General features: G+C 44.5%; 3 protein-coding genes across 15 annotated transcripts in view; 1 reads left to right on the top strand and 2 right to left on the bottom strand.

The window, feature by feature from the left end:
• Positions 1-2,742, bottom strand: part of LOC146007517 (uncharacterized) — a 35,191-nt gene extending 32,449 nt beyond the window's left edge. For 3 of the 6 annotated variants that reach the window (XM_083145935.1, XM_083145936.1, XM_083145937.1), the window contains exons 1-2: positions 2,272-2,739; positions 973-1,095 (exon numbers count right to left, since the gene is read on the bottom strand). In XM_083145935.1, the coding sequence (XP_083002061.1) occupies positions 973-1,077 (105 nt within the window). In that variant the 5' untranslated portion in view covers positions 1,078-1,095; positions 2,272-2,739. Of the gene's footprint in view, positions 1-972; positions 1,096-2,271 lie in introns of all 6 variants that reach the window. The other 3 variants (XM_083145934.1, XM_083145938.1, XM_083145933.1) reach the window with 3 other exon arrangements.
• Positions 1-24,704, bottom strand: part of LOC146007513 (uncharacterized) — a 218,458-nt gene that overhangs the window by 95,708 nt on the left and 98,046 nt on the right. The window lies entirely within an intron of this gene.
• Positions 2,547-15,252, top strand: LOC146007521 (uncharacterized). 4 transcript variants are annotated; one of them, XM_083145952.1, is made up of 7 exons: positions 2,547-3,009; positions 4,618-4,690; positions 4,795-4,892; positions 5,034-5,778; positions 11,494-11,588; positions 13,017-13,077; positions 14,425-14,678. In XM_083145952.1, the coding sequence occupies exons 2-7, from the start codon at positions 4,660-4,662 to the stop codon at positions 14,532-14,534; spliced, it is 1,140 nt and encodes a 379-aa protein (XP_083002078.1). In that variant the 5' UTR covers positions 2,547-3,009; positions 4,618-4,659; the 3' UTR covers positions 14,535-14,678. The 4 variants fall into 4 exon arrangements, with proteins under 4 accessions (XP_083002078.1, XP_083002079.1, XP_083002077.1 ...); XM_083145953.1 differs by lacking the exon at positions 13,017-13,077 and having other exon boundaries at positions 2,556-3,009; positions 5,034-5,333; positions 5,469-5,778; positions 14,425-15,252; XM_083145951.1 differs by lacking the exon at positions 13,017-13,077 and having other exon boundaries at positions 2,556-3,009; positions 4,612-4,690; positions 14,425-15,252.

Below are 24,704 nucleotides of genomic sequence, written 5' to 3'. Positions count from 1 at the left end.
CTTACACTCCCAGATCCCCTCACCTCCCCAGTCACGTCCCTGTATTATTATTAATATAGGTGTAAGTGATGTCATAGGGACACTCCTAGATCCCCTCACCTCCCCAGTCATCTTCCTGTATTATTACTATAGATATAAGTGATGTAACTGACACTCCCAGATCCCCTCACCTATCTAGTGATGTCCCTGTATTATTACTATAGATATAAGTGATGTCACAGTGACACTCCCAGACCCCGTCGCTTCCACAGTCATGTCCCTGTATTATTACTATAGATATAGGTGATGTCACAGTGACACTCCCAGATCCCCTCACCTCCCCAGTCACGTCCCTGTATTATTACTATAGATATAAGTGATGTCACAGTGACACTCCCAGATCCCCTTACCTCTCCAGTCATGTCCCAGTAATATTACTATAGATATAAGGGATGTCACAGTGACACTCCCAGATCCCCTCACCTCCCCAGTCATGTCCCTGTATTATTACTATAGATATATGTGATGTCACAGTGACACTCCCAGATCCCCTCAACTCCCCAGTCATGTCCCTGTATTATTACTATAGATATAAGTGATGTCACAGTGACACTCCCAGATTCGCTCACCTCCCCAGTCACGTCCCTGTATTATTACTATAGATGTAAGTGATGTCATAGGGACACTCCCAGATCCCCTCACCTCCCCAGTCATGTCCCTGTAAAATTACTATAGATATAAGTGATGTCACAGTGACACTCCTAGATCCCCTCACCTCCCCAGTCACGTCCCTGTATTATTACTATAGATGTAAGCGATGTCATAGGGACACTCCCAGATCCCCTCACCTCCCCAGTCATGTCCCTTTAATATTACTATAGATGTAAGCGATGTCACAGTGACACTCCTAGATCCCCCTCACCTCCCCAGTCATGTATGTGTATTATTACTATAGATATGTGATTTCACAGTGACGCTCCCAGATCCCCTCACCTCTCCAGTCAGCAGGTAGATGATCTCCAGGGTAAGATTTAGTATCCTTTCAGTCATGTGACTCTGGTCATTGTTCATCCTCGAGGAATCAGTGACGGGTCTCATCCTCACTGCTCCGTTGTCCTGGAATAAATATAATAATTAAAATATACACCACAAAGTACATGTGACATATTAGGTAAAGATTAGAGAATCCACACAGAGGCCCAACAGCAGCCTCTAATGTTTCCGCACATACAAATATAGATCATGTAGAGAACAATGGGCGCACCTATAGTATAAGATTAAGTGCTATAGGAAACGTCCATTGTAGTAAATGGTTGTCTCAAAAGAAATGTAATAGGACACCACTGGCCGCTCTCCCTGTATACAAGGACGTCGCAGGTCGCTCCCCGCGCAAGACAGGACACCGCAGGTCTCTCCTCCAGTATAACACCGGCCGCCGCAGGCCGTTCCCCCTGTGTAACAGAGGACGCCACAAACCGCTCCCACTGTATAAACGGATGCCACAGGCTGCTCTCCCTGTATAACTGGATGCCACAGGCTGCTCCTCCTGTGTAACGGGACACCACAGGCTGCTCCCCTATATATTAAGACACTGCAGGCCACTCCCCCTGTATAACAGGATGCCACAAACCGCTCCCACTGTATAAAGGAATGCCGCAGGTCTCTCCTCCTGTATAACACCGGCCGCCGCAGGCCGCTCCCCCTGTGTAACAGAGGACGCCACAAACCGCTCTCCCTGTATAACTGGATGCCACAGGCTGCTCCTCCTGTATAACGGGACGCCACAGGCTGCTCCCCTATATATTAGGACAATGCAGGCCACTCCCCCTGTATAACAGGACACCACAGGAAACTCTCCCTGTATAACAGGATTCTGCAGATCGCTCTCTCTATATAACAGGACACTGTAGGCCACTCCCCGTATAACTGGAAACCACATGCTGCTCCCACTGTATAACAGGACACCACAGGCTGCTCTACCTGTATAATAACACCATAACCTCCAACATGACCCATTCCATTAGGTACAAAATAAAAGGGAAGTCCAGCAACAGAGTATTTTGTACCTAATGTAATGGGCATACCTCCCAACATGACCCTCTCGAGGAGGGACACAATGCTCTGTTTCTGGACTTCTCTCAATTTATGAAACACCTTTCTTGTCAATAAACCTGTTTTAAACAGGTGATGGCAATCATACATTAAGAGGAAAGTCCAGGAGTAGAGCATTGTGTCCCTCCTGGAGAGGGTCATGTTGGAGGGGATTTAACACCAGGGCAGCACAATACTTACCAGGTACGGCAATTCCTTCTATCGCTCCCCCGTAACTTTATCACCGTGGCTGCTGGAATTGAGAGGCCTCAGGTAAGATCAGCAGCGTTGCCCCAGCGGTCTTCGGAAAAATGTCCGCCACTCACTCGCAGTCTCGCAAAGGGGACAATTTTAATGGATCGTTACTAGTTGTACTTACAGCATGGAACCTATCAGCTACCGGTAACCTCGCATATCATAACTCTCGCTATACATTCACACAAGGCAGTTACCGCTTCCACCATTCCGGCTGTGATGTGTATTTCCTTGGTAATTTCCTTGGTAACACAGCTCCTCACGCTCAGCCCCACACAGGAAATACACTTTGGCTACAGCCGCGTGGGAGTCTGGGAGCTGAGTACAAACCACAGGAAAATGGCCGCCGCTAAATGAGGACATTGGGACATCACAGCCGGAATGGTAGAAGCGGTAACTGCCTTGTGTGAATGTATAGAGAGCGCTATGTGATGCGAGGTCACCGGTAGCAGATAGATTCCATGCCGTAACTACTACTATAAAGAAGCCATAACAATTGTCCCCTGTGCGAGTGAGCGGCGGCCATTTTCCCGAAGACCGATCCCCATGTTCAGTGGCGGGCAGCGTCTCGGCTGTCTGCCGGGGCAGCACTGCTGATCATCTCACCAGAGGGCTCTCACTTCCAGCAGCCACGGTGTTTCAGTTACGGGGGTCGATAGAAGACATTGCCGTATCTGGTAACAGGTGAGTATTGTGCTGTCCCTTTAGGGAGTTGCTTATTGTATTATCAGCCCAACTTGGATTTAGTATGCTCGCATTCTTGTAATAGCCTATGTAAGGCAGTTTTAGTCCAGTTAGTATAGGTAACTCTCTCACAGTTCCTATAAATTAGTAGATGTTAATGTACAATGTCCAAAGAATATTTGCTAATTAGCAATAGCATCAACCATATTAGTAAGGTTATTTTTTTTTTTTGGGGGGGGGGGGGGGGGGGTGGTAGTAACTTGCCAAGCTTCAGGTTACTACACCCCCCCCCCCCCCCCCCCCAAAAAAAAAAAAATAACCTTACTAATATGGTTGATGCTATTGCTAATTAGCAAATATTCTTTGGACATTGTACATTAACATCTACTAATTTATAGGAGCTGTGAGAGAGTTACCTATACTAACTGGACTAAAACTGCCTTACATAGGCTATTACAAGAATGCGAGCATACTAAATCCAAGTTGGGTTGATAATACAATAAGCAACTCCCTAAAGGGATTGTCCCTTAATTAACCTCTTCCCCCCCCCCCCCTTTTTTTTTATAATACATTTCATATTTATGACCAATTATTTTTTATATATTACTGGCCGGTGATTAATGTATAATTGCTAAATGCTATGAATTTGTAATAAATTATGTATATTGTTTAAAAACTTGAATCAGCGCTGTCTCTAATTTTTTCCTGTGGTTTTTCGTGCATTTCAAGGGGTGGAGTATCCCCTTGATCAGGGCTGGGCAATTGCGGCCCTCCAGATGTTGATGAACTACACATCCCAGGATACTTTGCATTAGTTTTGCTATGTGGCCATGCTGATGATGCAAGGCATGCTGGGATGTGTAGTTCATCAACATCTGGAGGGCCGCAATTGCCCAGCCCTGCCCTTGATAGTGACAGCAGCAGATCCAAAGTTATATATTTGCACTTTTGCGCTCTGACAAATTGTTTTTTCTGAGTATTGTGCTGACCTGGTGTTATTATACAGGAGGAGCAGCCTGTGGTGTCCTTTTATACAGAGGAGCAGCCTGTGTTATCCTATTATACAGGGGTAGTGGTCTGCGGTGTCCTGTTATACAGGGAGAACATCCTGTGGTATACTTTTATGCTGGGGGGGTGGCCTGCGGTGTCTTGTTATACAAGGAGAGTATCCTCTTATACAGAGGGAGTAGCCTGCGGTGTCCAAATATACAGGGGGAGCGGCCTGCGGCATTCCATCATACAGGGGGAGCGGTTCGTGGCATCCTCTGTTACACAGTCACCCCTGTGTGTCAGAAAGACAGAAAAGGACCCAGAGCCCCATAACAGGGCCCACACCTCACTTCACTGATACATGGAAGAGACAATGAGCAGAAAATCCTGGAACTCACCAACAAGATCATCCAGCTGCTGACTGGAGAGGTGACTGCTGGGAACGGGATATTATACAGTAATACCAGGGGATGTGTCCAGAGAGGTGACAGCTGGGAATGGGACATTATACAGTGACCCCGGGGGAAGTGTTTGGGTGATGACTGTATCATTGTGTGTGTCAGTTTCCTATAAGGTGTTAGGATGTCACTAACTATCTATCTCTCCATGGAGGAGTAGGAGTATATAGAGGAACACAAGTGTCTGTACAAGGATGTGATAATGGAGAATCACTGGCCCCTCACATCACTGGGTAAGAGGAGAATTCATTTTATTGTACAGGGTACAGCAGATATACACAGATCATCTGCTAATCACACCTGTACCATGTCCTCAGTCACTGTGTGTCTCCTACAGATGGGCTCAGTAACAGAGGTACCCCAGAGAGATGTCCCCGTACTCTATATACCCAGCACTGTACAGAGGAGAATCACAGGACCCCACAGGAGAATCAGGTAGGTGGGATTTAGTGTCACCTCAGTATATCTAAGTGACTGGCACTATATGAATTGCAGCAGTTGTGTGTGTCTTATACACTGATATTCTACTGTTTAATCTCAATAACATCAGACATTACTTATGTGGTATTTTTTTAGGTTCAGTGTGAAGATTCATCTGATATTAAGGCAGAAGATACAGAGGGAGAAGAGATGTATGTGCCTGACATTAAGGCAGAAGATACAGAGGGAGAAGAGCTGTATGTGCCTCACATTAAGGCAGAAGATACAGGAGGAGAAGAGCTGTATGTGCCTGACATTAAGGTAGAAGATACAGAGGGAGAAGAGCTGTATGTGCCTGACATTAAGGTAGAAGATACAGAGGGAGAAGAGCTGTATGTGCCTAACATTAAGGCAGAAGATACAGGAGGAGAAGAGCTGTATGTGCCTGACATTAAGGTAGAAAATACAGAGGGAGAAGAGCTGTGTGTGCCTGATATTAAGGTAGAAGATACAGAGGGAGAAGAGCTGTATGTGCCTAACATTAAGGTAGAAAATACAGAGGGAGAAGAGCTGTGTGTGCCTGATATTAAGGTAGAAGATACAGGAGGAGAAGAGCTGTATGTGCCTAACATTAAGGCAGAAGATACAGGAGGAGAAGAGCTGTATGTGCCTGACATTAAGGTAGAAAATACAGAGGGAGAAGAGCTGTATGTGCCTAACATTAAGGTAGAAGATACAGGAGGAGAAGAGCTGTATGTGCCTAACATTAAGGCAGAAAATACAGAGGGAGAAGAGCTGTGTGTGCCTGACATTAAGGTAGAAGATACAGAGACAGAATATACATATATGAGGGGTGATCTGCAGTGTAAAAAGGAGGAAATCCCTATAGATATCAGCACAGGTGAGGAATAATCACTTATTACATATTTTCCTTGTTCTGCCAATACAGTTTTCTCTTATCCTACACCCTCCTCTGTCAGACCAAACTAATGAGGACAATGCATCTGTTAAGTGGGGGAGTCCAGAGCCATCATCCCCTATTATACTCCTGCTCTCCCCCTCACATCATGTCACTGTGTGTTACCAGAGATCTGACCAGTCTCCTCCCCACACTCTCTGGTGTATCTCCTACATCAGTAGCCATCAGCCCCTATTATACTCCTGCTCTCCCCTCACATCATGTCACTGTGTTACCAGCCCAGATATCTGACCAGTCTCCTCCCCACACTCTCTGGTGTATCTCATACATCAGGAGCCATCAGCCCCTATTATATTCCTGCTCTCCCCTCACATCATGTCCCTGTGTGTTACCAGCCCAGAGATCTGACCAGTCTCCTCCCCACACTCTCTGGTGTATCTCATACATCAGCAGCCATCAGCCCCTATTATACTCCTGCTCTCCCCTCACATCATGTCACTGTGTGTTACCAGCCCAGAGATCTGACCAGTCTCCTCACCACACACTCTGCTGTATCTCATACATCAGCAGCCATCAGCCCCTATTATACTCCTGCTCTCCCCTCACATCATGTCCCTGTGTGTTACCAGCCCACAGATCTGACCAGTCTCCTTCCCACACTCTCTGGTGTATCTCATACATCAGCAGCCATCAGCCCCTATTATACTCCTGCTCTCCCCTCACATCATGTCACTGTGTGTTACCAGCCCAGAGATCTGACCAGTCTCCTCCCCACACTCTCTGGTGTATCTCCTACATCAGTAGCCATCAGCCCCTATTATACTCCTGCTGGAGTAGTGGTAACCAGTGTCCAGGACATGCTGCCAGTATACCCCACAGCTACTGTGCTGCCAGTGTATAGTGTGTGAGAGAAGTGACTGGCTGCACAGTGTCACTGGCTTATGTGGGTTCCTGCCCCATAGTACTAGCTGGGCAATGTATAAGCTGGGGTAATGTTACTCCCCTCAGTCTGAATGTCTCCGTGGCTGGGTCTATGCAGTCTGCTTGGTGATCCCATTGTATTGTATGTTATGACTACACTTTGGAGGTCATTCTAGTTTGATCGTTCCCCTGCGCGTTCCCATGGGGAGCGATGTTTTGCTATTGTGCATGCATATAAGCATTGATTCGCATGTGCAGGCTCCGTTCCTGAACGGACGTGGCGACTTGTATAGTCCCCTGCCATACGTCACCGGATGTCAGCTGCCCGCCCTCCTCCCGTACAAGGTGCCGCAAATCTGAGTGTACATATAGAGATGTAATAAGTGGTTGTGGTTGGTAAATTCATATTAGACATCATGGACTCACTAATGGTATTATCCTATATGTATATGGGGTCCTCAGCGCCTTACACAGTATATAACAGAATCCCTGCAAACATGACAAGAAATAGGGAAAAGATGGTACAGAACATTGCATTATAACTAGGTGTCCGTAAGGAATGGGAGCCAGTGTAGGGCCTGTAGGAGAGGGGGGCAGAAGCCGTCAGTTGGAGAACATGAGCTGTGGACAGAGATGGACGTTGGGGAGGACACATAGGACAATAAATACAGAACCAGCTCTCTAACGGGGGTGGGAACTGGGGGCGCTTATTGTGGGTAGCTTCTCAGCCGCTGCTATAGAAACAGGGAAGACAATCCTGCATATACATATAGGGAAAAAGAAAGAAGCCGCACTAAACCAATTCAAAAGAACAATGTTGGAAATATAAAAAATATGAAAACAATATATAAAAATTGGATGGTCCTTACAAAGTTATAATAAGACATATGGTATAGCATTACTGTATTCTAAACCATGGTAACAATCACAGGGTAAATTATATAAAATGTGTACTCATAATTAAGAGAATGCAATGAATTGGAGAGTCCGTTCCTAGTTATACCCTATAAGGACAGCAAGTATATAGTTACCGCCCCTGGATGTGCTGGCAGGAGAACAATGTCCGCTCACCGTCCATGTGGTCGGCCTAATGCTGGAATAATTAACCAATATCCAGAGGAAATGTAGTTGGGGACAGAATGTTATATCCGGAAGTTCCAAGCCAGAGGTGAATGGTCTACAGGGCCATAACAGCTTGTGTCACTTCTCGAAAAAGGTGGTTGTGGTGCCAACCTATTAGGCGCCTGTGGTGGGATGGTTTGTGGAGCTGCTACTAGGAAAGGGGGTGAGAGCCCCTAGAGCAGTGGTGGCCAACCCGAGGCTCTTGAGCCTCATGCGGCTCTCCCCCTTGTAAAGTGTGGCTCCTGCTCCCACTGCTGCCCGCCGCCCACCGTCCGTCCCAGCGCGCATTGCGCATCTCTCCTACCCCTTACTGTGCATCCTTGTGACTGGGCCGTGGCCAGCAGCCAATCAGGAGCCGGCCAGCGAGCTTTGATTGGTGGACGGACCAGTCACAGGGAAGTGAGGGGGGAAGGAGACGTGCACTGTGCTGTGCTTGTGTGCTCACCTCCCCTCCCCTCGGTGACATGACAGGAGTCGGACTGCAGGGGGACGCCAGACTGTCCTCTCCCTGCCCGGAAGAAGCTGCAACAACGGTGATTGCTGCTGGGAAATTTGCACTGTGGGGGCATAGCAGTTTGTGGCACTGTGGGGGCATAGCAGTTTGTGGCACTGTGGGGGCATACCAGATTTCTGGCACCGTAGGGGCATACCCGGCACCGTGTGGTGCATACCTGGCACCATGGGGGCATATGTATATATGGCACTGCACTATTGGAGGCATATTTGTATCACACCCACCCAAGGGGTCAAAATAGACTACACCCCTTTTTTTGGCGCATGCGCCTTCGGCGCGCGCATGGTGTCGGCTCTTTAGCTTGACTACTGATATTTTTCGGCTCTTTACCTCTGACCGGTTGGCCACCCCTGCCCTAGAGGAAAACAAAAATACAAAAAGAAGATAGTAGCGCTAGACAATATCAGATAAAAAATTAGCAGGGTTTATTACACACAATAAAAAAGCACAAGAAATGAATAATAATATGCATATGCAATGGGCTAGGCACCTAGTACGCTAGTATTGGTCCATTCCTAGTACACCGCCAAATAATTGGTTCCAATATAGTGTCCAGAGTTGAAAAGTGGGTATAGTTACCGCAGGGAAGTGTCCACATAGAAGATAATTAATCCTTAGTGAGGAAAAGCAAATGCTGAAGTCTTCAGGTGGTTAGATGGAGTTCCCAAATATTGGTGCGGAGATTGATATAACCAACGATCTGTTCTAGTGGCGGCTGGTCTGGGCCAGGTGATAGCGAAAATAGCTTAGGGAGGTGCCAAGATGTCTGCTCCTGACGCGTTTCGCTGTATCAAGGTACAGCTTTATCAAAGGAAAGTTATCTTTGATAAAGCTGTACCTTGATACAGCGAAACGCGTCAGAGCAGACATCTTGGCACCTCCCTAAGCGATTTTCGCTATCACCTGGCCCAGACCAGCCACCACCAGAACAGATCGTTGGTTATATCAATCTCCGCACCAATATTTGGGAACTCCATCTAACCACCTGAAGACTTCAGCATTTGCTTTTCCTCACTAAGGATTAATTATCTTCTATGTGGACACTTCCCTGCGGTAACTATACCCACTTTTCAACTCTGGACACTATATTGGAACCAATTATTTGGCGGTGTACTAGGAATGGACCAATACTAGCGTACTAGGTGCCTAGCCCATTGCATATTATTATTCATTTCTTGTGCTTTTTTATTGTGTGTAATAAACCCTGCTAATTTTTTATCTGATATTGTCTAGCGCTACTATCTTCTTTTTGTATTTTTGTGTCACTTCTCCCCTGGTGCAGATACCTGCAAAGTCACCACGCTTCAAAATGATCTTGACAATCTAGATGAGTGGGCAAAAAAGTGGAAGATGAGGTTCAATGTGGACAAACGCAAGGTCATGCACCTTGGGAGACATAACCAGTGTGCTAGGTATAACCTAAGCGGGGAGGAATTGGGTAATTCAGTACTTGAAAAGAATCTAGGAGTCCAAATAGACAACAGTCTGGGGTGTAGTGCTCAATGTAATATAGCAACAAAAAAGGCCAACAGAATTCTAGCATGTGTAAAAAGGGGCATGGAAACAAGGGATTCAAAGGTAATTATGCCTCTGTACAAATCATTGGTTAGACCTCATCTCGAATACGGAGTAATATTCTGTGCCCCACACTAAAAAAAGGACATCGTAGAATTAGAAAAAATGGTACTTGTTTCCTAGCACGGCCACACCGATCATGATCTTGGGCATCGCAGGTAAAAAAATCACGTTGGTCGCATCGCATGCGGGCAAAAAAATCGCATGCGATGCGACCGACGCGATGCCTGCGATTTACCATAGGGAACAATGTTAAATGCCTCAATTTTCCCAAATGAACATAGGGAACAATGGTAAATGGGCCAGAAACACCCCTGAACAGCGAAATGTCCCCCCAAAATTAGTTAACGCCACCCCACGATCAACGTGAACCCGAAGCGTGGCGAGCGCAGCGGTACGCGTCCTCCGACCTTTTCATACCCCTACTATCCACGTCGGCGCAGAGTTGAGAATAGAATAGTGTGACGAGCGCAGCGAGCCACCGAGCCCGAAGCGTAGCGAGCGGACGCGGATACCTGTGAAGCCCGCGAAGGGACGCGTTTACCTGGGAAGGTATCCGCGTCCCCACGCTGCGCTCGCCACGCTTCGGGCTCGGTGGCTCGCTACGCTCGCCACACTATTCTATTCTCAACTCCACGCCGACGTGGATAGTAGGGGTATGAAAAGGTCGGAGGACGCGTACCGCCGCCCCTCGCGGGCTCGCTGCGCTCGCCACGCTTTGGGTTCACGTTAATCGTGAGGTGGCGTTAACTAATTTTGGGGGGCCATTTCACTGTTCAGGGGTGTTTTGGGGGGTTTCTGGCCAATTTACCATTGTTTCCTATGTTGATTTGGGTAAATTGAGGCATTTAACATTGTTCCCTATGAGAAATCGCGGGCATCGCGTCTGGACCATTTAAGCCTTTTTTAGCCGCCTGCGATGCGACTTTGACTTTTTTCAATGGGAAATCGCGGGCATCGCGTCGGTCGCATCGTAGGCCACTAAAAATTACCCGCGATGCCCGCGATTGTGGCCGTGCTAGGAAACAAGTACCGAAAAAATCCAAAGAAGAGCAACAAAGCTTATTAGGGAACTGGAGAATTTAAGCTACGAGGAGAGATTAAGCAAGCTGGGACTATTTACACTAGCGAAGAGACGCTTAAGGGCGGACATGCTCAACATGTACAAATAAATCAGGGGCCAATATAAGGAACTATCAAACACCCTTTTTTCTGCTAGAAAGGAATCTAGGACGCGAGGGCACGAGTTTAGATTAGAAGAAAAAAGATTTTGTTCATCTAGAAGGAATTTTTTTTTTTTTACGGTCAGAGCAGTCAAACTTTGGAACTCTCTTCCTGAAGAAGTGGTGTCGGCAGATACTATAAATACGTTTACAATAAGGTTGGATAAACATTTATTGGTTAAAAACATCCACGGGTATGAATAACATAATCTGTCTGTAAAATATTGGAACAAGGGATAAACTATTATAAACCTAGGTTGAACTAGATGGACGCAAGTCTTTATTTAGCCTCACCTACTATGTAACATTCTCTTTATAACAAACGTATGTTTTCCTATGCAGCTACTACAGCCGTCGCTGGGAACACAGATTATAAGAGGGTCTACGAAAATCATCTACTGCAACCCTCAATACTACTACAGCACACACACCAGAAGGTACCTAATACATTCCACAGACCCTTACTCTGTTACCCCTGCACATACTACAATGCATACACTCAAATCAACGCACTTCAATTCCATTTCAAACACACCATCAAAACACACCACTATACACTTACTACCAATGCACACGCACCTCATCCACACAAACACTACACCCACAAGCCTCCCTATCCAATACATAATACAACTTCACTCACATACTAAACACACATATACATCCCTCTCCCAGACAAAACATGCACCACTCACTACAACTCCTACACTACGTATACCACAAAACCTTTATTTCTATTCATACTTTTGTAAATAGCGTATATTTATTCTACACAATTTAATAACTATATTGCAACATTCACATCAGTCCCTGCCCCAGTGGACCTTACACTCTAATACCGCTTTCACACTGCCAAAACGTTTAAAGAACCGGTATTTTTAAACGGTATTTAAAAATGGGTCTGAGCCTTCACATTGCAGTAGATTACCGTTTTTAATACAGTTTAAGTACCATTCACATCAGTCAACCTGTTTAATCCCCCTGAACATGTTTCAAGGCAGAATGCAGGGGACAGCCTATCACAGGTCTGTAGTCTGTTGTTTTTACTAAATACCGTTTCAGAGCCATTCTCACTGCATAAAAATCGGCTCTGAAACGTGTAGGACTCTGCTTTTTAAACGTGTTGAAATACCGGTTATCTTTAACCGGTAAATCAACTCTGGCACTTTCCCACTGCAGCCTTAAACGTTTTGAAGTGGGAAAAACGGCAAAATACCGTTTAACAAGTGCAGAGTGAAAGGGGTATTAATATCCACTCAATCATTATAACAAACACACAATCCTAACTACCACACAAAACCAAATAACATCACGCCCTACAACTGCCCAATACACGCACGCATCACTACACACACTCACACAAATGGCCACAATATACACCAACCCATACACCATCACTGCTACTCATACTATCATGCACAGCACACCTGCATCTACTCATCTCCTAATACGCCTGCACCCACACTACACAGCACAGCACCTTCACATCACGCATCCATACAAAAAACACACACATCCCTCCTCCATTTACATCATTTACCACAATTACCATCACTTTGTTGCTGCAACCCCCACCACACACAAATATTCTATCTACCCCACATACAAACCACTCAACAAACTACACACTACCGAATACAATTACACTCCACAATACACCAATAACAGCACCCTAACACACACATCACACACTTCACATCGGCAACAACACTACAAACACAAGTTTACAATCTACAACCGCACACCTATACAAAAACACACACTAATGTACAGTACTCTCTCCACCCACACCCTAACACCACTGTCCTACTACATATCTGTGCATCTACATTCTCTATATAACAATGTTATGTCTACTTACACAGCCACTACAGGTGCCAATACAACCACAGAATATAATACGCTGTACAACACAAACCAAACAAGGTAAGTAATATATTCCACATACCCTTAGTGTTTTATTAACCCTGCACATACTACACTAAATACACTCAAATAACCTCACTTCCTTGATAGTTTACTGTCATGTCTAAACATAAAATCATTTACAAATCCACACCCATGCATCTCCCAAGTCCACATTCTCTTACCACAGTACCTACAGTCATAGCTACAACACCACAAATAACTACACACACACAAAATAACACTACCAACAACACTTCCTCACCCCCTACACCACTCTACTTAACATTTCTACTGCACACTTACTCCCTACACAGCCTTCTATCAAACACACTGTTAACACATATACTTTAACGCAAACATACCCCACACAACACATCAACAGCCAAACAACACGTACACTATACTGAAACACCCCCAGAACACTCTGCCATCTAGCTACACCACCAATACATACACCACTCCATCACTCACACTACACCAACATATTAACCATAACCACACACCCACCACACACACAAACAATATAACCACACACTACTTGCCTCACATATTGTAAACACAACCCCCACCTTACAATAACACTGCCACGTCTGCCAACAAACATCCTAAACTCGACTATGCCACACCTTAAATCCTTACTCAAACACCTACACAACTCACACATAATCCTACTATAACACCTTCCCCGCATACACATCTATCTCTCACACACACACACTCATGCCTCCAACAATCACTACACAAAAAACAAACACACGTGCCACTCTCACCACTACTTCAACTGTACCTCCCTTAACCCCTGCACCCTACAACCTAATTGTAATAAACAAAAATCACTACACACAAACTTACAATTAACTATCACATACGCAATACACATGCACCTCACACTACTACACCCAACACATCCCCACATATATTCACAACACCTACAGTATACTTACAAATTTCACAAACCCACACACCCCACTAACACACCAACAACACTTTTGCTTATGCCATTACATTACACACACCAAACTTAAGCTGGCCATACATCAGAGAGAGTGATCTTAAGATTGATTGTGTACAATTTCCCTTGAAATCCCCGGCAGTCCTTGGTGGTTTTTGGACACACAAGCTACTCACAATCCATCTTACAATCAGTCATACAATCCATCTGCTGTATGATATGACACAAGATGTGCACACAATCTGCATACAATCCATCTTACAATCAATTGAGATTGTATGATTGGGTACAATATCTTTCTGATGTATGGCCACCTTTACACTCACCCCCACATATACCACACCACTTAAAACATTGACCACCATTCACATACACCTATTTCTACAAAACACTGATACTTTCTCATGTCATAGATAACTATGGACTCCCAAGAAGATCGCCTATTAAGAAAACGAAGAAAAAATGCAGAACGTCAAGCAAGATGGTTAGCAAAACAAAGTCCAGAGTCCATGAACAAAATTAATGCTGCAAAAGCAAATACAAAGAAACTTCGACGTGCACAAGAAACAGTACAACAAGCTCAAATGCGTCGTATTGTACATGCAGAAGCAGAGCGACGCAGAATGCAACGCCGAAGAGAGGAACGAGCCCTACTTCAAAAGGCCGTGGATAACAAGTGTCAGCGACGCACACATACAGAACAAACATGACCAACTTTCTCCATTTACCAATGTACAATCTCCTACCTACCTACATACTTACCTACCTACCTACTTACTTACAAGCCAGTCTGGGGATATACAATACAAACCTCCCCCCTGGCTTCTGAGGCCCGAGAGGAAAATCCAGCTTACGCCCCAATACAATATTTTTCCTAGCTGAGAGAGACTACAATAGCCATAGCAGCTAAATCAACGTGGGTAGTGGTAAGACCCCCTATGGGGAACTCTTTATACCACCGATCATACTGTTTATTTGAATGCGCATATAAAACTTTTGCTGTGGAGAATAATTGATCCTACAATTAGGATACATATCTATCCACAGAGTGACAGTATATCTTCTATTCCTACTCAAGTGATACATTGTTAAACTATAGCAGCTAGATCTATTGTGGTAGCGGTAAGACTCTTTTTGAGGGATTCTTACACCATCAACATTATCATACTGCTTATTTGGATGTGTATGAAAAACCTTTTTTCACAGAAAATAAATGGCTCTATAACTAGGGCATATTTGCACTTACTGAGTGACATTGTGTTTGATGAATATACTCAAGCGATTAATTGATCTTGTACAATCAATTAGACATATATTGCCTCCACCTGTAAAAACTCATTTCCAGATACACAAGAGACAACACACATTGCTCATCGCCCATCAATGCTAAAAGGTATATGGGAGAAAGCAGCATGTTGAGGAGTCACTGAGTGGAACTGATCTTCTCTACCTATTATCACTTTCTGGGCACACTCATTCACGATTGTGGTGACATTTCCCTGCAAAGGCAATTGCCAATCAGAATTTATACACGATTCAATCGGGATAAGGGTAATGACAGTATGGAAGCCCTGAGGAATAAGTGGGGGTAGGACGTAGGGCCGATAGAGGAGGAGGACTGGTGATTTGCAGTCTCTAATATTGCACATGCTACTAGTGCCCTGAGGGTACAACAGGTCCAATTCTTCATATTACATAGAGTATATATGTCCTCCATTTACATCATTTACCACAATTACCTTGCGTGTTTGTAGCCGGCAGCTTCCAATTCATCACTCTTATAGGCCCTCCAGCGGTCACTATAGATTATAGATCCTGGGGCAACATTTACCGTAATGGCATAAGTGTTGTGGCATCTCGACGGCTTTCAGGAAGCAGGCCCCCATCTCCCTGCAGATGCCACCGAACACCCCCTGCTGTGGCAACATCCTCCCCATGGAATATTTGCGTTTGGAGAACAGGGTCTCATCGACCTCCACCACAAGTCCCGGTCCTCCTATTTGTGACTGAGGCTATGAAATGAGATCTACGGTGCAAGCCTCCCTCATCAGTGCATTATACTGCACCGTCGTGGCAATGCACATTCCCAACTCCCTTTCATAGTAGGCTACACTGGTGAGTTCCTGTGCCCACGAGTACACAAAGCGTATCAGCTTCACAAATAGCAGACGGCAACCAGGGTACCAGAACCTTGCTCGCACTGTCACCTTTCGGCGACAGGCCTTGATATGGCACCTCCACTGATCTTCTCTGACCGACCGCTTCATGGGGTGGCCATTTATGCAGGTTTGCGCCAACGCCTCCTCCTCTGATGTCGGCAGACTAAAGAGTGACATCTGCTGACCTGTTGCCATGCTGCTGTCACCAGTAAACGCAGAAACACTGGGAGCACTCTGGGTAGCATCCATGACTGACACTGTTTTACCTCAGAGTGAGGGACCAGGAGCACTTAAGCAAGTTCTGACTGACTACACTATTTACTTAGCTTACGTGTATTCACAAAACATAGTTACGCTACTTTAAATGCATACAACAGTACTATATGCAAATAAAGTAGTGGCATCTCATCGCATTGCACGGCACTAAAACGGGACATGCGATGTGATGCGATGCGATTTCATTCCACAAGCATATGTAGGTAAATTGGGTGCCCAACTAACATATAAGTACCCTTTTTTCTCTTTCTTGTATAGTTCCAAATTTCGTCCGTGGTAGCACACCCCTAACAAATATCCTAGAAAGCTATTATTAGCATATGGTGGTCAGAACAGGTTTTTTTTTTTTGTTTATATACAATTAAACATTGCTTGTCTTGTGTGATTGTTCCACACACAGTAACTAGGTCTTGGAAGGCACCGCAGCCTATATATAATGTGTCCTCATACATCGTGGCTAAAAACGTGCTTTTTAGGCCTCGCAAGTTGTAGATTGCGTTATGGCCTGTGGTATGTCCCACACCATGTAATACATAGTTTAACCACTGGGTGACAAATGTTCCTCGTTAAGACTACGGTGCTGAATACGATGTTGGAGTTGACATTGTTCTGTGATAAGCTGGCCAATCAACGTTCTTCCCTTTTATAAAAGAAAAAAATGGTACTTGTTTAGTTTCACAGCAGCAGATGTGATATCGCATGCGATGTGATATTGCATCCGATTTGATGCGATTTTGTACCTGTTCATAACCCCACCATCCATTACGCATGGAGTTGATTTTATATAGTGTGGCGAGCCACCGAGCCCGAAGCTGCGCTCGCCACGGAATACATGTAAAGTAATCCGCATCCGCTCACCACGCTTCGGGCTCGGTGGCGCGCTGTGTGCGTGCCACACTATATAACATCAACTCCATGGATAGTGGGGTTATGAACTGGTCCAAAATTGCATCAAATCGGATGCAATATCGCATCGCATACGATATCACATGCAATATCTGCCGCCCGTGAAACTAAACAAGTACCAAACAATTCTGTCTTCTACAAAACGTAATGCCAGGCTGCCACGCAACTTCCCACTACAGATTTTGTCCAACTTCCCACTACAGATTTTGTCCTTACTTTAGGGGAAAAGTACTTGGATTAAATTCGCGGGAGTAGATCTGTTCGGTTATACATGTCGTTGGTACAGATTGCTACTGTATAAACATGGAATCCATGCTAACCTTTACTAATGCTGGATAACTTTCACATAGTACATTATTTAAGGAGCTGTCTATCATTACGTTGTACTGCGCCATGTAAACATCACACTCTACAGGGCATGTCTCATACCGGACTGTATATTGTACACCAATGGAGCAACTAAAATTACAGGTCTCTGTGGCCTAGCAGTTAGAGACACAGTTATACCGTTAGCAGCAATACTGGCTCGATCCACAGTGGGGTACAATTTATTTTTAAAACGTACTACTTTTTTTTGTTTTGTTTTTAATCAATAAAGTTATTTGGTGCTTTGCAAATTCCTTTTGCACAAAAAAATGAACAATGACAGGCTGCCATGTACACTATACAGTTATTGTCGTTACATACTGTAAGTTACAAAGAACAGTTGTTTTTTTTTTTTTTTTTTGCACGAGTAGATTTCCCACTTCAGGTAAAAGTTCTTACTTTAGGGAAAGAGCTCTTGGATTCAATTCACAGGAGCAGATCTGTTTGACATGTCATTGGTACAGATTGCTACTGTATCAACATGGAATCTATGCTAACCTTTACTAATGCTGAATAATTTCCACATGGTACAGTATTTAAGGACCTGTCTATGATTACCCTAAACTGCGCCATGAAAACAGCGCATTCAGACACAGACCGACACCTCAGATAAAAAATGTTGATTGCAGTTTGCCTTCCCGTTGTTGCCCTGCTATGGGTCAACCATAATTCAAATGCACCTATCAGCATTTGGACGGGAAGGTTTTCCTTTGTATGTGCTAGCATACAGTAAATTCAGTTACAGATGCCAATACTGTTACACTATCCAATTTGTATTCCTTTTGCACAAAAAAATAGTTATTGTTGTTACAGGCTGAAAGTTACAAAGAATGATTTATTTATTTTTTCGCACAAGTACATTTCCCACTACAGGTAAAATTCCTTACTTTAGTGAAAGAGTACTTGGATAGGATTCGCAGAAGCAGATTTGTCCATGGTAGATTTTGCTAATGCTGGACAACTTTCACATGTTACAATATTTAAGGAGCTGTCTAAAATTACGTTGTACTGCTCCATGAAAAAAGCGCATTCTACAGGGCATGTCTCATACTGGACAGTATATTGTATTGTACACCAATGGAGCAACTAAAATCACAGTTTTGCACACAAAGCAGTGTTATTTTCTGCAGTGTTTTAAGTTGATAAAGATACTGTATGCGCTATTCACATGATATTGTTCCCAGTCTACAGTAGGCACTGCAATATACTGTAGTAGAGTTTGAAAGTCAATGCATGCTTCTGCACCTTCCCCAACCATCACTCATAAGTATTCATTCCCCTTCAGCCCACTATTTTCTGTATACAGTATGTCATGCATGGTCACATTAGTGAGTGAAGAACTACTGTAAATGCTGCGAAATGACTATGTTCACCCTATTGGGTGTTTGTCCCTACATTGTGTAATCCAGGATTGCAATCACAGACAAAGCAGTGTCATTTTCTGCAGTGTTTTAAGTTGATAAAGATACTGCATTTACTGTAGTACAAAAAAAAGAAAGTAGTAAGTTTAATAAAAAATGTTTTTTTTTTACCCTACTGTGGATCGAACCAGTATTGCTGCTAACAGTATAACTGTGTCTCTAACCGCTAAGCCACATAAACCTGTGATTTTAGTTGCTCCATTGGTGTAAAATTTTTTCAAGGCGCAGTACAGCATAATGATAGACAGCTCCTTAAATAATGTACCATTTGAAAGTTATCCAGCATTATTAAAGGTTATCATGGATTCCATGTTTATACAGTAGCAATCTGTACCAACGACATGTATAACAGAACAGACTTGCTCCTGCGAATTTAATCCAAGTACTCTTTCCCTAAAGAAAGGACTTTTACCTGAAGTGGGATATCTACTTGTGCGAAAAAGGCAAAAGGAATTTGCAAAGCACCAAATAACTTTATTAATTAAAAAAAAAAAAAAGTAGTACAGTCCAGTATGAGAGTGCGCTGTTTTCATGGCGCAGTACAGCGTAATGATAGACTGCTCCTTAAATAATGTACAAGTTATCCAGCATTAGTAAAGGTTAGCATGGAACAGATCTGCTCCTGCGAATTTTATCCAAGTACTCTTTCCCTAACGTAAGTACTTTTTCACCAAATTAAGGACAAAATCTGTAGTGGGAAGTTACATGGCAGCCAGACATTGCGTTTTGTAGAAGACGGATTTTTTTTTTTCTTTTATAAAAAAAAGTTTATTGGCCAGCTTTTTTTGTCCCCCGTATTTATACCTTATAAACAAGCGTTACAGAGTACTGTGCAGTATTTGTGAATTACTGTATGCAGTATTACAGAACACACCAATGACATGTACAGGCATGTGGTGTACTGTTTAGGAAAAGTGACATCTGGTGGTCAGTGAGTAGTATTGCAGGTTAAATTTACAACATTACGTTCTATTTCTAACGCAAATTATAATGGGACTATAGCGGAAGGAGCGGGACTATAGCGGAAGGAGCAGGCGCAATTCACATAGCGCACGTTATGCAGTACGCAGCCATGATGTATGAGAACACATCTGTGTGTGTATATATATATATATATATGCAGTACGCAGCCATGATGTATGAGAACACATCTGTGTGTGTATATATATATATATATATATATATATATATAATGTCCACTGCTGGTCGGCACTCGCTTAAGTGGTGAATCCAGGTGCACTCCACAATCATAAATACCAGTCCAAAGAAAGAGGCACTCCAGTTTGAAAGAAAAACGTGGCTGTATTATAGCGCCAACCGCTTTCGGGGTTCACAGCCCCTTCCTCAGGGCACAATAGCAACAACCAATAACATGAACATATCGCAAATAAATACCCTTACCTGTCCAGAAGCCGTCCATTCGCGCCAGGCGCCGGCGTCCGACCTGCCGGAAGTCGTCATTGCGGTACTTCCGGTGAGACGCACTGTCAGCCAACGGGGAGCGTTCATGCGTTCCACCCGTCTCTGGCTTGCGTTCCACCGTTGTCCAGGAAGCGATCTCCACGGCCAGGTCTGTCGCCTTGCACCTTAAGGACACTAAGTGACACGGTTAATACCGGACAGACTGTGCATCACATCTAAACATATAAAGAATAATACAATGTGCAGAAAACATATAACAAAAACACAGACAATATATTAAACTGTAATGGCAAATGTAGGTATTCAGGAAATAGAACTAATCATAGTAATCATACTAATACAGAGCGCAATGTAGCTATATGTGAATGTAGTTCCAATGGTGAGCATAAGAATGAGCAAGGAACTAGCTGTAGGGCCTACCACCATGGAACCTACGTCAGGCTGTTCCAATTAATTTTCTCATTAAGACCCCCAGGATTGGTGGTCCCTAATCTCATTATCCACTGTGATTCTCGAATCAACAGGGTCTTGGCACGGTCCCCACCCCTCAGTGAAGCTGGGACATGATCAATCATGAAGTAATGGAGGGATTCTAGGGGATGATTCAGTGCCTTAAAGTGACGGGCCACCGGTTGATCGATGGCCCGGCCCCTCAACGCCAGACTGCTAGAAGACACTTTATTACAGCACTCAATTCTAGTTTTGCTTGGCGCTATATCTACGCCTAAGTGCGCTTCAATTGCGTGTCAATTTTTTTCTATCATTACTATAGTGTCCCGGCACCAGTACATGGGGAAGTGACGAGTGCGCTTCATTTGCATGCCATTCGCCACTTCCGGGATCCGGGATTTAGATACCCACCTAGCACTATAGAAACGAGCGGCGGAAGTGACGTTATTTGCTGATATGCGTGTCACCCGCCGCTCTGTCATTTCCGGCAACCTTAGATCGCTTAGAGGAACCCAATGTTAGGGATGCATGGAGTCCTTTGCGCCCTTTGTGCGGACCATACGCGACTTCCGGTTCCCGGGACAGAGATCTCATTGGTAATTGGTAAAGGAGAATTGCGGAAGTGACGAATGCGTTCCATATGCGTGTCACTGGCCGCTTCCTTGTTCCGTCCTATTGCTTTAAAACCTACTAAAGGTTGTTATTCACTTACCCAAATTCTCACTATAATACAAAGAAGATTACTAGTGCAATAGGCGCTTTCCAGGATAAAACTTACACTGATTTTATGTGTAAGTGTTCATAGAGGTATGAGTTCTTTCAAGGATTCAGCTGGTTCTATAGGTATTTCATATAAGTAACCGGAATCAACATATACTGTGAATTGTGCTCTATTTCCAATGTCTATGTAGGAGGACCAGTTGGTGGGGAAAGATTTTTTTCCAAACAATGTTGCTATAAAAGATTCCTTTCTCCCTTTAAACAACAATTTTCCAAAAAGGAGCCTTTAGGGGTGGCTATACCTATAGTGGATAAAAATGATGATAACTGTCTTCCTAAAGGATCTGGGGGGAGCCCAGTTGGTTTAAGAGCTAGATATCAGGTAGGTCCAGCTTAATACAATTTAAAAAGCGATAAATTCAGTACACATTCAGACTGAACCAGTGACCAGAGCACATCTACTAAGGGTGAGGATTGCCTCCTGGAGCACCCCTGATTCTGTACTGAATTTATCGCTTTTTAAATTGTATTAAGCTGGACCTACCTGATATCTAGCTCTTAAACCAACTGGGCTCCCCCCAGATCCTTTAGGAAGACAGTTATCATCATTTTTATCCACTATAGGTATAGCCACCCCTAAAGGCTCCTTTTTGGAAAATTGTTGTTTAAAGGGAGAAAGGAATCTTTTATAGCAACATTGTTTGGAAAAAAATCTTTCCCCACCAACTGGTCCTCCTACATAGACATTGGAAATAGAGCACAATTCACAGTATATGTTGATTCCGGTTACTTATATGAAATACCTATAGAACCAGCTGAATCCTTGAAAGAACTCATACCTCTATGAACACTTACACATAAAATCAGTGTAAGTTTTATCCTGGAAAGCGCCTATTGCACTAGTAATCTTCTTTGTATTACATGTCTTTGAAAAGTTGGTGAACTTTTTTTCGCTGGTGCTGGCTGCCTCCGGGCATTAGCGCAAACAATTGCAAAATTTTTGTCTTTGTACCAAATTCTCACTATACTAGAATATAAACCTAGTGATATTCCCACACATAGTGTGGATATTGTGGGAATATGCCTTATGATAGTTTCCAAGTAAGATTGGGAACTTCCGGTCTTATTCCCTCCCCATTGTGGGAGGTACTGGAATGATTGAACCATCGGTATAAATGCCTCTACTTAGCACATCTTCTCTCCAGCCTTGAAAAAGACAGTGGATCTGTCGAAACGCGTTTGGTGGAGAGGAGCTGTGCATCTGTATCATCTGTACCGTTTTTGGGGACTACCTGGCTAGCGGTGGATGGCCATACATTGCTTGTTCAGGTACTGTTCCGCCTTTCTTGTTTACCAACTCGGTGCAGATTGTTTTTATGCACACCACCTATGTTTTACCTTGATGAATAAAAGAATACTTGTACTGAGAGAGAACCTTGTTTCCTTTCATGTTATACTGGAGCGTATTGGGGGTACCTGCTGAAATACCATTTGTCACACTGGGACCTAAAGATACCTCTATAGGAGTCAAATTATTTATGCATATCTATTGGACAGCTACTATATCGGGTTAACAAGAATCCAGCGCCCACCCTACACTGGTTTTTCCAAACATTTCGACGACTAGAGGTCTGTGGTGATCCTCTTCTTCCATTGTAAGGCTGCAGGATTCAGGCTTGGCGCCTAGGGACTATTTCACCTTTTTTGTATTATGTCCTGTCACATCCCCCGGTCTTACTGTATAATGTTCCATTCCCAGCAGTCACCTCTCCGGTCGCATCCCCCTGGTGTTACTGTATAATGTTCCATTCCCAGCAGTCACCTCTCCGGTCACATCCCCCGGTGAAACTGTATAATGTCCCATTCCCAGCAGTCACCTCTCCGGTCACATCCCTCGGTGTTACTGTATAATGTCCCATTCCCAGCAGTCACCTCTCCGGTCACATCCCTCGGTGTTACTGTATAATATCTCATTCCCAGCAGTCACCTCTCCGGTCACATCCCCGGTGTTACTGTATAATGTCCCATTCCCAGCAGTCATCTCTCCGCTCACATCCCCCGGTATTACTGTATAATGTCCCATTCCCAGCAGTCTCCTCTCTTGTCACATCCCCCGGTGTTACTGTATAATGTCCCATTCCCAGCAGTCACCTCTCCGGTCACATCCCCCGGTGTTACTGTATAATGCTGCAAGTATGGTAAAGCTAAATTGCCGGTAGCCTGTACCGCCATAACAAATACCCCCCCCCCAAGTGTTTAATGCGAATGCGAGCATATGTAAGTGGCGGGGGCCACCGCTGCCCCGCCACAGCTGATTGCCTTCTGAGGGGAGGGGAGCGCATTGCGCATCTCTCCTTCCCCTCCGTGTGTCATTGAGACTAGGCTGTCGCCTGACAGCCAATCAGAGCACGCGGGCTGGCAGCCAATCAGAATCCAGCCTATGAGATGGAGTCAGTGAAGCCGGGGCAGGAGAGATGGGAGATGCGCCCCCCTCCCCAGGGAAGTAGAACAGAAGCAGGCAGCAGTGGTGGGGGACTGAGGGGGGGGAGAGGACCTGACTGGACACAGCCAGCACTGGTGAGTTATGCTGCTGCTTACTTCTGGAACTACGGGGGCATTTGTGTGGCACTGTGGGGGCATGTGTGTGGCATTGTGGTGGCATATGTGTGGCACTGTGGGGGCATATGATATCTGGCACTGTGGGGGCATATGATATCTGGCACTGTGGGGGCATATGATATCTGGCACTGTGGGGGCATATCTGGCACTGTGGGTGCATATCTGGCACTGTGGGGGCATATCTGGCACTGTGGGGGCATTTTAGTAATGGGCATCAGTTGTGCGGTGCAATGAGCATTATGGTGGGGGGCATAATGTGTAATGGGCATTATGGCATGGGTCATATGTATTGGGTGTGTGACGCGTAACAGGCATTACTGTGTAAATTTTGGCCATGTGCCTTCGGCGTGCAAT

Source organism: Crinia signifera, chromosome 6 (assembly GCF_055691185.1).
Source record: "Crinia signifera chromosome 6, ASM5569118v1, whole genome shotgun sequence".
Classification (NCBI taxonomy): domain Eukaryota; kingdom Metazoa; phylum Chordata; class Amphibia; order Anura; family Myobatrachidae; genus Crinia; species Crinia signifera.
The sequence above is the reverse complement of the archived record's forward strand: the minus strand, read 5'-3'. Positions and strand labels throughout refer to the sequence as shown.